The sequence below is a fragment of the Siphateles boraxobius genome, unplaced genomic scaffold, assembly GCF_051911475.1.
Source record: "Siphateles boraxobius isolate OS27281-9 unplaced genomic scaffold, OSU_SipBor_1 104, whole genome shotgun sequence".
Classification (NCBI taxonomy): domain Eukaryota; kingdom Metazoa; phylum Chordata; class Actinopteri; order Cypriniformes; family Leuciscidae; genus Siphateles; species Siphateles boraxobius.
In genome coordinates, this window is record NW_027508705.1 from 3190901 (window position 1) to 3206526 (window position 15626).

The window sequence follows — 15626 nt, forward strand, 5'->3', positions numbered from 1 at the left end:
GCACTTTATAATACACAGTGCACATTATGAATGTGCATCCTTTATATTTATCAATAGAGGTGGTGCCTTCAAAACCAGTGCTCCCTTGAGCAAGGCCTTACCTTACTTTGTCATTTTAGATAAAAGCATTTACTAAATCAGTGGTTCTCAAGGGGGGTGCAAATTGTTTTTAAGAAAAAAAACACAAGCAGGGCATCATTTGGGTACTCTGTGTATTTTACTACATAAATGATTTTAAAAAAATGCGTTCTGCATAAAAAATCCCACTGGCTCTCCAGAGGTCGAGCATTTCGAGCTGATGCAAAGTTTGACCTTGCGTGGTACCTGGACGACTCCCTGTGGTTAGCACAGTTGTCTTGCCTTGTAGACATATTCGACAGGTTCAATTTGTTGAACACATCGATGCAAAGGACTCCTTGCCTCTGTCAGACATCTCAGTGCATCTGTTGGCTAATTGGATCTTTGGTGTGATCGGCTGATTAATAAAAATATTGCATGTTACCCAACTTCGCTGTTATGTGTAAGAGACAGGGATAAATATCTCTCCTTTTATCAACACAGTCGCTCAACATGTTGAAGGACTGAATTCGGCCGTTACTTCAGTGAGGATTTCAGCTCATTTGTTCAGATGCAGTTGCGATCCCGTGGGTGCTCGGGGGTTCGAAAAACAGCGGAAAAACATTCTCCATTCGTTATAACCTATAATAATAATAAAAAATGATTGCAGCTTTCGACACGATTGACTTCTCTTTTTTTTTTTTTAAGTTCATTTGAGTAGACCAGTTCTATGGCATTATTTTAATGACAAATATCGAAAGCGCATTATTGTAACGCAATAGAGCATCCATGTATGAGTTTCTCCACCCACAGGTGGATTTATTTTACTTGCACACAAAACTGGATGCGCGCTCGCAAATATACAGTGGTCTCATGGTCTCACTCAGATATTATGTGCGCGCTTGTGAATCTCTACTTGTTCTTTCTCTGGAACTGAAACTGGGAGAGCTGATTTGACTCTTGCTCTCTGCCTTCATTTTGGCTGAGTGTGATATCTGAATATCCTCAGTTAAATTACTTCTCCCAATCCACCACAACTTAGGTTTATCTGTGCGGGGCTTGGTTTTCAAAATTGACTGCCTTGAAAACCAAGTAGCCTACCGAAATCAGCTCCAGGTGAAGGATGATGAGGTTTGCGCCGTCCAACATTGAACCGTGAATTGCGCTTCTTTGTAAAAGGAAGCAAGTGCAGGTGTCCTACTGATTGATTTAAAAATGTCATGGTAATGAGACGCACCCTGCATCCCAATTCATATAATTCGTATAATAAGACCAATGGAATGCAACATCTTACATGTGTAATAGTACACATTATTACAACTTAGAGTTCTCTTGTTCAAAAGTGCATGTTCTGTCCATTATATAGTTTTCTAAAAGTCATAAAACTTATTAGAAAAAATCATAAAAATTATGCAAAGTAATTAAAAAAGTACAAAAACACAAACGCAAAAATATCTTTTCAACGTAATTCTCCTAAGCGGTTCACGTAGTAAACAGTGCAGCACTTCCAGGTTCGACGTCAGAACGCCGGCTCATTATTGGCCGACGCTGCTCATGTGAGCTAACCCTTTAAAGGTTACTCTTGTTTTCTTTTTCATAACTCCTGATAGAAATTAAGACCTAACTGCCACTATAAGATTTTCATAATAAAACCGATGTCAAAAACTGAAGCTTGAGTCTTAGATCTTTTTAATGATGTATAGTTTGTCGAGGTAACTACTATCGTTTACATTAAAAATTTGAACTAATATAAACAAGGAATATAATATATAATAATATATATATATATAATAATATATATATATATATAAACATTTTTTTTCCTGCAAAATTTCGCCAACATTTTTCTAACATGACTACATTTTATTGCATGATTTCTGCCCTTTTCTATCAAAATATAAGGCATCAGATGGGTTTGATTGAGTGCTTGTGTTTGTTTCAGCTCTGACCAACCTGATCTGAGCCAGTGGCTGAACATCACCTCTCAGCAGATGAAAGCCCTGATCTCTGCTCACAGGAAGAGCAAGGCCAACAGTGAGTAACACCAATCCTCAAAACGGCCCGCTGTTCATCGAGTCAGTGACTTAACAGGCAACCAAATGATCAATGTGTGTCTGCAGGCGCTGAAGGTGTTGATGATACAGATGGTGTTATTAGCTATCCTCCACCTGATGGCTTCAAACTGGACCACACTCCAAAGTAAAACCACATTTCACTACCAGTCACCCATAGTTCATTCATACAAGCAAAAAGGTTTTACTTGTTAAGTCAAACAAAAGACACAACAATAATAAAGCATGTTTCTATTTGTCAGCAACCCATACTCAAGCACCATAAAGGAGATGTTGACCACGTTTGGGACAGCCACATATAAAGTGGGTCTTAAAGTGCACCCAAATGAGCAGGACCCCCGCGTGCCAATCATGTGCTGGGGCAGCTGTGCCTACACCATTCAGTCCATAGGTCAGTCAGTCTATATATTTTTATTTAATTTTTTTTAATGCATTGTTTCAGTACTTTGCAAGTGAACCATCTTTTAGTTACACATCATTTTTTCTATATTTTTATTATTTAAAGATTATCCATAATCAAAATTCAAAACAAAATAAAAACTGGGTATCAACTAAGGCTTCACACATGATGCTATGCAGACTTTTTTCTACGGGTTATAGAGTTAAAACATCTAAGAGTACTATGGTAAAATACTAGGCAAGGCATTAGGCTAAAGTTTCCCATATTTCATACTTCTGAGACTAAATTTTGTAAAATAAAAATTTTTTTTATCAATAAAAAGTGTAAAAGTAGCAATGACATCGTAGCATCCAAAACTGAGAAATATGTATACCCTCACTCATTAATAAGTTGCTGATTAAATTCCACCTGTAATTTTTTAATGTAATTATGAGGGCTAAAAGTAAAATCAGATTGTCATTTCATTCCCACACAGAGAGATTGCTGGTTGATGAAGAAAAGCCTTTGTTTGGAAGTTTACCATGCAGACAGGTGATCAAACACATTTGAATAATTATTCAAGCTTGTTATTTGAACATGTAATAAATATCAGTTAATAGTTTAGCCTATCCAAGTGGGCTCTTTAATCTTGACTTCTTTACTCCTGACTTTGATTTCTTTGATAACCCAAATGTTTTGTGCATGCAGGACGACTGTTTGACTTCTCTGACCCGGTTTGGCTCCGCCTGCTGGACAGCCTCCTCTCATAGCACTGTACAGAATCACTTTATCAGGCTCTTAGCAGGTAACGAATTAGTGTTACAGTCTCTAACCACAACGAGTAGTGAGTGACAACCCCTCACTGCATTCTTTTGAACATCTGTGCTTCTTCAGCCCTTGTTCCTGATCCTCGGGTGGAGAATACGCCATGCATTCTGGATATAGACATGTTCCACTTGCTGGTAGGTAAACGACCAGTTTTGCCCAGAATCTGCTATTCACATAAGCGTCAGACTGCACAGTGCCCTAACCTTATACAATCTCTACTAATTTAATAACTCAAATTGGTGAATCTGTAGCATTTTACCACATATCCTGTCCACACCTCTAAACAATAAAAATACTGTTTTTTACAGCAAAAACGGTCTGTGTAAAGGTTCCTACTCATACTCAGTAGGGCTGAACGATTATGGAAAATAATGTAATTGCGAGTTTTTTAACCAATATTGCGATTTAATATGCGATTACTTTTAAGTTCTTTACCTTCTGTATTAGTCGCAAAGTCAAGCAATAAATCATTGTACAGTAGGGATGGGAATCTTCAGGCAGCTCATGATCCTATCTAATGTTTTTCTTATTAATTAATCTTAATAACACTTAAAGTATGTATTTAATTACATGTGTAAATACATACTTTATATATATGTAATATATATATATATATATATATATATAAACACATTTAATTAAACCAATTACATGTTAAGAATTTTAAATGGGCTATAAACTAATATAGCTTCAAAATATAAAATCTAGTAAATAGAGAAAAAAAAAAAAAACATTACAAGCAATAAACAAAGAGTGCTTTCAGTATTTAAAAGTAGCCTCTCTGAACGTTTTCCATTCAAGAGCTGGAGTGATTTCCCCCCATACGATAAGCTGTAATAAAGCAATCAGAATACAGTTGTTTCTAAAGCTCGCGCAGCGTCATCACGCATCTGTGTTTAAAAACTAAGCTCAGACTCAATTGTTTCAGATCCAGATCCAGAATTGTTGGAGAGAGAATAAATAACACAATATCACATACATAAAAAATAAACTGTTCTTTCCTGTATGCCAGACCTATGCGTAGCGTGCCAAGTTGATGCTTGATCTGCAGACTGCTTTTCTCTCGCGCGTCACGTGACCAGTGTAATCGCAGCTTTTGCGGTTACAAAATCGCATTTCATCATATCGCGATATTATCGCAAATGCAATTAATCATTCAGCCCTAATACTCAGTCAGTTGGTTCAGAATGACCTTTGACCCCAGTTTGTGTGTGTGACAGGTAAGCTTGGTGCTGTCCTATCCAGCGGTTCACTGTCTGGATTCCTCAGGGCTGAGCGAGGACACTGCACAACTGCACTTCTTGCACCTAGTCACTGTTGCTCACATAGTCCAGATCCTTCTGACCTCTGTACCAGGTGAGAAGCTCACCTTTCCCCTTCACAAGCAGCAACATGACCAGAGAGACTGCATAGATGATTCTGAGTGTTTTGGGACGTATATTCATGTTTGCGGACTCCTGTGTGCCATCAGAGGAGATGCGGATGGAGCAGGAGAGTGGAGGAGCGGAGAGGGAGGAGGAAGAGCGAGTGTGTATGCTCTACAACACTCTCAGGACACACCTGAGCAGGTGAAAGCACACACACACACACACACCGTTAAATCTGGGGATTGACTTGGTTTTATATCATAAAGAAATCTGTCTAAAATGGTCTCTGGAAATCATATGGTTCAAAATTCTCAGTTTGTTTTTGATCACTGTTCTGGGGTCATAGTTTTGGTTCAGTTCTGTAAAGACATTATTCCAAAAGGACTTTATATTCATAATAGAATCCTGAAAAAAAATGCATCACCGTTTCCACCAGGACAACATTTTTCAGCAATAACTATAATAATTTCTAATAGTCAGAGTAAGGACTTAATCGTAGTAAGATGTTTAAATAACACGAGCAACCCTTTTCACTCCATTTACATGATTTTCATTATTTTGGTTAATTTTAACCAGCATTATTCACATACCCCACTGAACAGCACAGATGATGAATAGAGGTCTGCATGGGCTTTAAACTGAAGCCCGAACCCGGCCCGTACCCGAAATCATTTAACCCGACCCAACCATTACGGTTATATTTTAAGCCCGAACCCGAGGTCCGTTTCTCACATAAATACTTTTTTTTTTTTTCAATAAGCTGTATTTTATGATTGCTTGCAATGATATTTAAATGCATATACATGTACAAACACTGTTTCACCAAGGCACAGCGGCCCTCTCAGCACACAAGAAAAAACTTCCTGATTGCGAAACTTTGATGTGGTTGAACAGGTCACAAATTCCACTCGAACTCAAACAATAAACTTCAAAACAAAGTCTGCACAGTTGCACAACTATTTACATGTATATCCTTTTCAGTACGAGTTATGAAGAGAACAGCATCGACAGTTTACAGTTTCTGCGTACCCTCCTCTGATCGCGGTGTTGTAACTGAAATAGTGTGCAAAACAGTTTTGTAAAATGATATTTGAATAAAAAAAATTTTTTGTCATATATCATTTTACAAAATGGTGTTGCTCTTGTACTCCCGCGAGCACTATTTCAGTCACAACACAGCAATCAGAGGAGGACGGTGGCGCTGAAACTGCGCACTGTACTTTCTCTCTTTCGTGCTCATATTTACGATCACAGTACGGCATGCAAACTATGTGTGTAGCATATATAATTTTTCTTAGTTACAAACCTGAGGCTTTTCATTAAACATTAACCCGAACCCGACCCGAAACTCGTGAGTTTTTCGGGAGCTGTTGGGCTTGGGTCGGGTATCAGACCTCTAATGATGAACTCACGTACGGTAGGTGTGTTACTGGCCAAGCTCGTTCACTGGTTCTTTGGTACCTGTCTGGATTCTTCAGTCATTGTCTTTGTTACGTGCCTAAAATGTCTCCATTTAAATTTTTTGACCATCAATATACTGCATTATATTCATGTTGTGCAACAGTCAACATGAACTCCATTTCTTCAACACCCCAAAAATTCACGTGCACACTTTGATCAGAGTGGAATAGATGCGGTTAAAGTGTTCACGTGTCTGTTTATTGCGATTAAATTCAGCATACGCCACGTTTTACTACTCTAATGGTTGTTACGAATATGAGCTTAATCGCATGAATTTGATCAAAGTATTGTTTACGTCAGGTAAAGTATCATCACAATATTGCCTAAATCAAATTATAATCGCTTTATGAGGGTGCATGTAAATGTAGGTAGTCACTGTCCGAGATTGTTGATTGCAAAATGAAATATGAAGTTTTTCACCCGACTAGCTTGCACGACCCTAATATAAAAGGTGTGTGTGTGTGTGTGTGTGTGTGTGTGTGTGTGTGTGTGTGTGTGTGTGTGTGTGTGTGTGTGTGTGTGTGTGTGTGTGTGTGTGTGTGTGTGTGTTTCAGTGGCTTGCGTGAGGTGAGCTCAGGCTGGCATCTGTGGCACTGTGTGAAAGCTGGAATCCTGCCTTATCTCAGGGCAACCGCTCTGTTCTTCCACTATCTTAATGGAGCTCCAGCACCACCTGAGATACATGGTAAATGAATCGCACTGCGTTTGGCATTACACACAGATACTGCTTTTACTCGCTGCCCTTGTGCCATCTCTAATGATGACTGTGTTTTCAGCTCTAGGTGTGGGTGAATGGGAGGCTCTGTGTGGATACCTGTGTCTGCCCTCCAACCTGTTACAGCTCTACTACAACAATCAGGAGCTCATGGAAACTCTCCTGCAGGGGTAACTGTCAATATCTAGATGAATACCTCTGAAAACTGTGGCATACTGTCCAGATGTGTGCTGTGTCTTGAATGAATGCTGGTGTGATAACTGTTAGTTGTGCTCTGCAGATGGTGCTCTCACACAGGTGTGCTGCAGGGTCTTCAAAGCAGCGTGGCTCTCATCAGGTGTGTCCTGCACCTCAACACTTAACAGTTCACTGCAGATGACATTCAAGTGCTCACCTGTTTCATTCTCCCGTATCCTGCTCTAGGTTTCCCAGAGAGTCCAATCATCTCATAGAGCTGCCGTGCGACTACAGTGCTCTGATTAACCAGGCCTCCAGCTTCACGTGAGTCACGTGTCTTATAAATCAAAGGCGATCGATAACTAAGAGCTGACGGTTCTCTATGCAGTCCTGATTCCATAAGTCAAATAATTGATCTTCTGTTGATCCTGGCGGCGTCTAGGTGTCCTAAATCTGGAGGGGATAAGTCTCGCGCTCCTACTCTGTGTCTGGTGTGTGGGACCATGCTGTGCTCTCAGAGTTACTGCTGTCAGACCGAGCTGGAAGGAGAGGACGTGGGCGCGTGCACCGCACACACTTTCGCCTGTGGAGCCGGTGTCGGCATCTTCCTCAGGTTTGTGCAAGGATGTCGATTAAAACCTGTCAATATAATGGGCCAATTATTTAATAAATAAGATTATTATTTGATAAGCCTTTTGCTTCGGGATCCTGAGGTTTATATTGCAAAATTAAATGGCTGAATGTGCATTTATTATTATTATGTAAGAAGAGACTGCACAGAGTGCTAGGAGTCACATGAATTGCATAGTGTAGGGAATGAGTTGCCTTAAGGCTGAAATACACTACAGGACTTTTAAAATAGGAGCAGATTTTAAAACACTGCACCATCACTTGTCGACTTTGTAATTGGGTACAGAGAAAAACTGGGATCATACACTTAACGATTGAGGATCACAAACTATAAGACTTTAAAGGGATAGTTCATCCAAATATTAAAATTACCCCTTGATTTACTCACCCTCAAGTCATCCTAGGTGCATATGACATACTTCTTTGAGAAGAATACAATCAGAGTTATGTTAAAAAGTGTCCTTGCTCTCCTAAGCTTTTTAATAGCAGTGAATGGCCATTTCTGTTTTGAAGTCCATAAAAGTGCATCTATCCATTATAAAAATGCATCTATCCATTATAAAAGTGCATCCATCCATTATAAAAGTGCATCCATCCATTATAAAAGTGCATTCATCATCAAAAGTCCATCCATCCATTATAAAAGTCCATCCATCCATTATAAAAGTCCATCCATTATAAAAGTGCATCCATCCATCATAAAAGTCCATCCATCCATCATAAAAATGCATCCATCCATCATATAAGTGCATCCATCCATCATAAAAGTCCATCCATTATAAAAGTCCATCCATCCATTATAAAAGTCCATCCATTATAAAAGTGCATCCATCCATCATAAAAGTCCATCCATCCATCATAAAAATGCATCCATCCATCATATAAGTCCATCCATCCATCATAAAAGTCCATCCATTATAAAAGTGCATCCATCCATCATAAAAGTCCATCCATCCATCATAAAAATGCATCCATCATAAAAGTCCACCCATCCATTATAAAAGTGCATCTATCCATCATAAAAGTGCATCCCTCAATTATAAAAGTGCATCAATCCATCATAAAAGTGCATCCATCCATTATAAAAGTGCATCCATCCATTATAAAAGTGCATCCATCCATTATAAAAGTGCATCCATCCATCATAAAAGTGCATTCATCATCAAAAGTCCATCCATCCATTATAAAAGTCCATCCATCCATTATAAAAGTGCATCAATCCATTATAAAAGTGCATTCATCATCAAAAGTCCATCCATCCATTATAAAAGTCCATCCATCCATTATAAAAGTGCATCCCTCAATTATAAAAGTGCATCAATCCATCATAAAAGTGCATCCATCCATTATAAAAGTGCATCCATCCATTATAAAAGTGCATCCATCCATCATAAAAGTGCATTCATCATCAAAAGTCCATCCATCCATTATAAAAGTCCATCCATCCATTATAAAAGTGCATCCATCCATTATAAAAGTGCATTCATCATCAAAAGTCCATCCATCCATTATAAAAGTCCATCCATCCATTATAAAAGTGCATCAATCCATCATAAAAGTCCATCCATCCATCATAAAAGTCCATCCATCATAAAAGTCCATCCATTATAAAAGTGCATCCATCCATCATAAAAGTCCATCCATCCATCATAAAAATGCATCCATCATAAAAGTCCACCCATCCATTATAAAAGTGTATCTATCCATCATAAAAGTGCATCCCTCAATTATAAAAGTTCATCCATCCATCCATAATAAAAGTGCATCCATCATTATAAAAGTGCATTCATCATCATAAAAGTCCATCCATCCATCATAAAAGTGCATCTATCCATTATTAAAGTGCTCCACACAGCTCCGGAGGGTTAATAAAGGCCTTCTGAAGTGAAGCGAGGAGTTTGTGTCAGAAAAATATCCTTATTTAAAACTTTATTAGCTATAATAACTAGCTTCCAGCAGAAGGCCGTACGAAGGGATTTTTGGCGAAAGAGTGAAGCGCCTTTCAGACAGGACGCTGAATGCGTGGCGCTGGGTTCAGTGTAGCCCTTCAGATACAAAGCGATTTGCGCTACGCTGGCCAGAGCAAAGTAGGCGGGGTTTTCAAAACATTTTTAGCGGGAGTTCTATACATCTAGTTATTTGATTGTTGTTCCTCCTTTCGGTCCGCACCAAAGCAAACTAAGTATCTGTCCCGTGCTAAGATGTGAGCTATAGCACTAGTCCTGCTAGTGAGAAAAAGAAAGAGAGAAGCAAGGAAGAGGAGGAAATTCAGACACACACAGTACTAGCTGTCCATCGTTTTTGATTGATGACCTGTTTCTATTGGCCGCGCGGGTAATCGTCACAGAGCGCAGCGGCGAAGGTTGAATTATTTTGAACTTTGACCGCAGCGTGCAAAAGCCATTGAAATAAATGGGTTTCATAGCGCAGCGCATTCTGCGACCTGTCTGAAAGGGCCATGACCCCTGACCTGACGCATTGACGAACACGGAAGTGCAGAGGATAGAGCAAAACAAAACACCAGTCAAAAATTAGAAGTCTAAAACAAAACATTTTAAAGAGTAATGTCGGAGGATTTCGATATGAGAAGAGGAGCTTGAGCTTTTTTTCTGACACAAACCCATAGCTTCGCTTCAGAAGGCCTTTATTAACCCCCGCAGAGCCGTGTGGAGCACTTTTATGATGGATGGATGGATGCACTTTTTTCTTCACATTCACTGACATTATAAAGCTTGGATTAGCCAGGACATTTTTTAATATAACTCTGATTGTGTTCGTCTGAAAGAAGAATGTCATATACACCTAGGATGGCTTGAGGGTGAGTAAATCATGAGGTAATTTTCTTTTTTATCCCTTTAAGGCAGGGGTCTCCAACCTTTTTTCATTTGAGAGCTACTTTTTAAAAAATATAGTGGCCGAGAGCTACTCATGTAGGCTAATACAATACTTAAATCTCTTAAATAATGTCTCATAACTCTCATAATAACAACTATCTATACTGTTTTAGACCTAAAAGAGTTTTTGTAGGCCTATATATGTCACCCTTAAATGTCAGAGAAAAGAACAGAATCAGAGATTAATTTTTTTAAAGAAAATTGTACTTTGCATATTACTATAAAAACACATAATTATAGTTGATTTTATAGTGCATCTTAACTAGAGATGAAATGGCCTAAAAATTTCATTTCATGATTATAGTGACCAAAATGATCAGTTATCACAGAATCCTGTTCAAAAAGTACTAATACTACACAATAAAATCCATTCACCAAGGTTTATGTCGAAAACCAGCAAATAACAAATATAATTAGAATTCATTTGCACTTTTTGTTTACATAAACAAAATAACAACATTAAAAATAATGGTCAGATTTTAAAGGAGTGTCTTGCGACATGTTATCTAATAACATGTAGCCTACAAGTTCAAATAAAGTTTTGACAAAAAAAGATTTATAAAAAGCTCGCATATTTCAGCCTTTAAATCATTTTTATAAAAAGAATGAGTCAAAAAAGATAAATTACTAACGTTCACAATGCACATTAGCTTATCTTTCATTATTAATAGTAAAATTCAGTCCGATTTTCCCGTGGCGTCTGTCATTGCTATGCAACCATGCACTGCGCTCTCCACAATGACAAAGAAGTTTTAGTAGCTAATGGATTTTTCATCTTGCTGCGCATGGAAAAAATGAGTGCGTCGCTTCAATTATGAGCTTCCTACATTTGAAATAACGAACTTGAGCGCGCAAAAGATGCGATATGTGAATGCCCCCTTGGTGAGCTACCTCCAATCAGGCCACGAGCTACTGGTAGCTCGCGAGCGACGTGTTGGAGACCCCTGCGATTGGCAACCGCAATGCGTGCTCCACAGATGAGGCATAGCATACAGCTTTATCTTTAACATTAGTGAAGAGGAATTCTGTCTCCCACTCCTCGTTAAAATAATAAGTCTTCTTTTTTGCATGACCTGCATAGTCAGCCCTAATTAATCTTTTTTTATTTTTTTTTATTGTTCAATTTATCTTATCTAGGCCTATTTACCGTCTGCCCGCGACCGCCTCAACTCACTGAAGTTACGTTACGTTTTTTTTAAACGTGCTCGACGTGCAGATTCTAAATATTTTTAATTATTTTATTATGTTTTAATGGTATATGAAAGGTTACCATTAGTTATTTTCTCATTTTATGCCATCATCATAAATAATAATAAAAAAAACTAAATGAAAGACAATTCAGGCTATTTTTAGAACGTGCTCGGCGGGCGACTCAGAGACTCCATGCGGGCTACCAGGTGCCCGCGGGCACCATGTTGGAGACCACTGCTTTAAGGTGACAGACCACACAGACACATGCGTGACACATAACTAGTTTAACAGACTATTACAATGGAAGCCATGCTCAAAGCCATTGTAAAATAGCCACAATATATGGCCGCTGAGGTTGCACGTTGAATTCTATTTTAAAGAAATTAAAATTCTAAGTCTCATTGTGACAAATTTGTCAGGGCTGGGTCAAAATGTAATTACTTTAATGACTTCTCCAATATAATACCCAATTTGTATGCTCTTAAGTCCTGTCCACCTTTTTTTATTAGCTGCTTTACTCAAATATGCCACATTACAGACTTTGGAGGTACAATAGCTATATTTGACATGGGACAAACTTTAGAACTTTGTGACTTTTAAAGGGGACCTAGTTTGCCCCTTTTTACAAGATGTACTTTAAGTCTCATGTGTCTCCAGAATGTGTTTGTGAAGTTTCAGATCAAAATACCCCACAGATCATTTATTATAGCATACCATAAATCCCCCTTCTTGGTTGGGAGCAAAAACATGCTGTTATCTATTGTTTAATGCTGCTCCCCGACCCCTTTCCAGAAGAGGGCAGAGCCTTTACAGCTCATGCTTCGGAGACTCCGACAACAACAAAACTGAATTGTGCATAAAAAGGGTGCATTTATAAGTTATTGACGGTGAGCGTTTTCAGGTTAAAAATAAAGACCTAGCTCTGGTGTCTGCGAATAGTCAGAGACAAGCACTTTCAGAAAGGCAATTTGCAAACATTCATAAAATATAAAGTGTGATACTTGTGTGTTCTGGATATGAAGTTGGATCACGAACAGTTTGTATTGATCCATCTTTGATCCAAATAATTGTTTTTTTGCAAATACTGCGTTGCACTGACCCCTGTTGCAAAGCAGTCCAGCGTAAAATGATTTGCACTATACAAATTGACCTGTGTTCTTTGGCACATTCCTTTCATAAATAAAATGAATCCATTGCGTCCTCAGGGGCCCAGATGCTGGGAGTTTATGGAGAATCTTATGTTCATTTTTACTGCCAACAACAGAACAGTTGTAATGTTAACGTAGCAGAGACATATCTCTAGCGAGGATATAAACATGGACCGTGCGAGTCACTCGGTGGGATCTGTGCTAATAGGGCAGAGTCGTCAGCAGTCGTGGGCGGGGCTTGTCCTAATGGACAATACAATAGACACAATGGCTCGCTTTGAGACGCTGTTATGGATTTATGGAGATTTTATTAAAAGGAGTTGGGTGGATTTTTCCCTTTCATGCCCATGATCAGATCACTTTAGCTCTCAACAATGTGGCTTTTTGCGTTGTATTTGTCAGCAGGGTTTAATTTGTATATGTTTGTGTGTCAGGGTGCGGGAAAGTCAGGTCCTGTTCCTGGCTGGCAAAACTAAGGGCTGTTTTTATGCTCCCCCATACCTGGACGACTATGGGGAAACAGACCAAGGGCTAAGGTACACCTCTACTTCTGATCTTTCACACATTTGGTTATTTCTAACAGTTGTGTGAGATCAAGTGTTGTTTTGTCTCTCTTAGACGAGGAAACCCATTACACTTGTGCCAAGAGCGCTACAGAAAGATCCAGAAGCTGTGGCGCCAGCACAGCATCACAGAGGAGATCGGCCACGCCCAGGAGGCCAATCAGACTCTGGTGGGCATCGACTGGCAGCACCTGTGAAGTCACATGACGTGTTCTCACACTTAACACACAGGGCTAGAGGTTGCTAAGGCGTCACCAAGACCTCTTGCTCTTCCTCCACCCCTTTGACAGGATGAATGCATGACATTTTTTGTTGGGGGGGGCGGGTGGGGGTGTGTGGTTTTCGCTCCCTTTTTTCTTCTAAATATGATATAAATACATATTTGAAGAGACACATAGCCAAGGTATTGAACCTTAACAATAAGGGTTCCTTCGCAACAAAGATATTCTTCATAGGAATGCTATTTAATTTCTTCTTCAAGTAACATTAAATTATTTTCCAGGTATTTTGGTTACATATATAGGTTTGGCAAGACAGTTCTCGAATCGCTTAGGAATTGAATGGTGGTGCTGCCCTTCAAGTAAGCACAAATGTCCCATGCAGGGATAGCGCCACCTGTAGGACAGAGCATCTTCTCTGCCCCGTCATCTCAAATGCTGCAATACATTTGTTAAGGCCACCTAATTAATGTGCTCAGCGATGTTCATCCAATACAAGCCAACGCCAGGAAGACCCAGGAGCACGAGTATGTCCTTTGAATGCCTGCTTTCTGTCTGTCTGGGTTACGTATGTTTGCTTGAGTGAGTTTTTTACGTACAGGTGTTTAGTTGGTATATTTCTAATATGGTGGATTTCTAAGGTGGTCCGTTTTTACAAGACTGTTCGTTTCTGTTTCTTTCGTGAAGCGTGTTATTTATGTGTTTCTCGCGGGTGTTTGTTGTATTCGACCTTGACCTATGGAATCATGCAATTCCACTCTGAAACATGATTTTGACGTGTGTGGTGTTGTGATTTTGGACATTTTCTTTCTTGACACTGCTGCACTCTTTTTCAGCAGTAATGGATGCAGAATTGCATATCCTTAATTCAGTTTCAGCTTTGGTCTCCTTCAGACTGTTCATTCTTTATAGTGGCCTTGGCCTGAGGATTTAGTCCGAATCGAAAGTTTTATTTGTCAGCGATGCAGACACACATTAAAACACACGATGCTTCTTTCAGATACAAGTTTTCATGCCTCGTGCAATTCAGATGAAACACCTGGTTCAAATGTGGTGAACATATTTCCTGAGACACTTCCAGTGGCTGCAGCAGTGTATTACATCACAAACTGACTTGTTAATATTGTGAATTCTTGTATAAATGGGTACATTGTACTATATTGTAAAACCTTAATGAAATAAAGAAAAAGAAAAAAAAAAGCTCTGTGTTGAAGTGATCCATAAAATGCATTGATGAATGAGCTGATGCACCATCAATGTAAGAGTTATGTGTGTGTTGTAAAGCTCTTGTTCTGTATGTTCCAGTGTTAGGCTTCGTGGACTGTGTGTGTGTGACCCATTTTACTGGTTACAGCTCTTCTCAGCTGTGCTCTAGTTCTGTCCAAATCTCTTGTTTATCCAGGAACGCTGCTAGAAAGAAGATTAGACGCAGAGTTGGAGCTCTGACTGCTTGGACTTACAGAGTCGTATTAGTCCAGGTTTGGATGACCGGAATGCACAAAACTAATTGTTTGAACAATAACTTAAAATCAAAATAAACCTAAGCTGGTTGGCAGGGTAACTGCTAATATTTTTCATAGAATATTGCCGTTTTTATTCCCCTGGTTTCACAGACAAGGCTTAAGTCTAGTCCCAGTCTAAAATGCATGTTTGAGCAGTTTTAACTGAAAGCAACTTGTACTGGTATATCTGAAAATATATCAATGCTGTTGTTTTGTCTCAAGATGTAAACCAGTAATGTTTTCTAAGGCACATTTATAAAAGCTACTTGAATGTCTTCATTTAACTAAGGCTTAATCCTGGCTTAATCTAAGCCCTGTCAGTGAAACCAGGCCATTATAAATGAATTATCTGTGCACGTCATTATATGTTGATCTGTCCTGATTCAAGTCCTGCCCAACATTTTTGTTTCTTGTTCATGGATAA

The 15626-nt window shown here is 39.0% G+C and overlaps 1 protein-coding gene across 3 annotated transcripts in view; it reads left to right on the plus strand.

Moving 5' to 3' along the window:
* Window positions 1-14907, plus strand: part of ubr2 (ubiquitin protein ligase E3 component n-recognin 2) — a 53667-nt gene extending 38760 nt beyond the window's left edge. For all 3 annotated transcript variants that reach the window (XM_077247056.1, XM_077247057.1, XM_077247058.1), the window contains exons 33-47: window positions 2000-2091; window positions 2178-2256; window positions 2372-2520; window positions 3005-3060; window positions 3217-3313; window positions 3403-3470; window positions 4557-4692; window positions 4808-4904; window positions 6719-6849; window positions 6941-7049; window positions 7160-7216; window positions 7303-7380; window positions 7499-7669; window positions 13354-13455; window positions 13538-14907. In XM_077247056.1, coding sequence (XP_077103171.1) covers window positions 2000-2091; window positions 2178-2256; window positions 2372-2520; window positions 3005-3060; window positions 3217-3313; window positions 3403-3470; window positions 4557-4692; window positions 4808-4904; window positions 6719-6849; window positions 6941-7049; window positions 7160-7216; window positions 7303-7380; window positions 7499-7669; window positions 13354-13455; window positions 13538-13679 — 1564 coding nt within the window. In that variant the 3' untranslated portion in view covers window positions 13680-14907. The remainder of the gene's footprint in view (window positions 1-1999; window positions 2092-2177; window positions 2257-2371; window positions 2521-3004; window positions 3061-3216; window positions 3314-3402; window positions 3471-4556; window positions 4693-4807; window positions 4905-6718; window positions 6850-6940; window positions 7050-7159; window positions 7217-7302; window positions 7381-7498; window positions 7670-13353; window positions 13456-13537) is intronic.
* The last annotated feature ends 719 nt before the right edge of the window (window positions 14908-15626 follow it).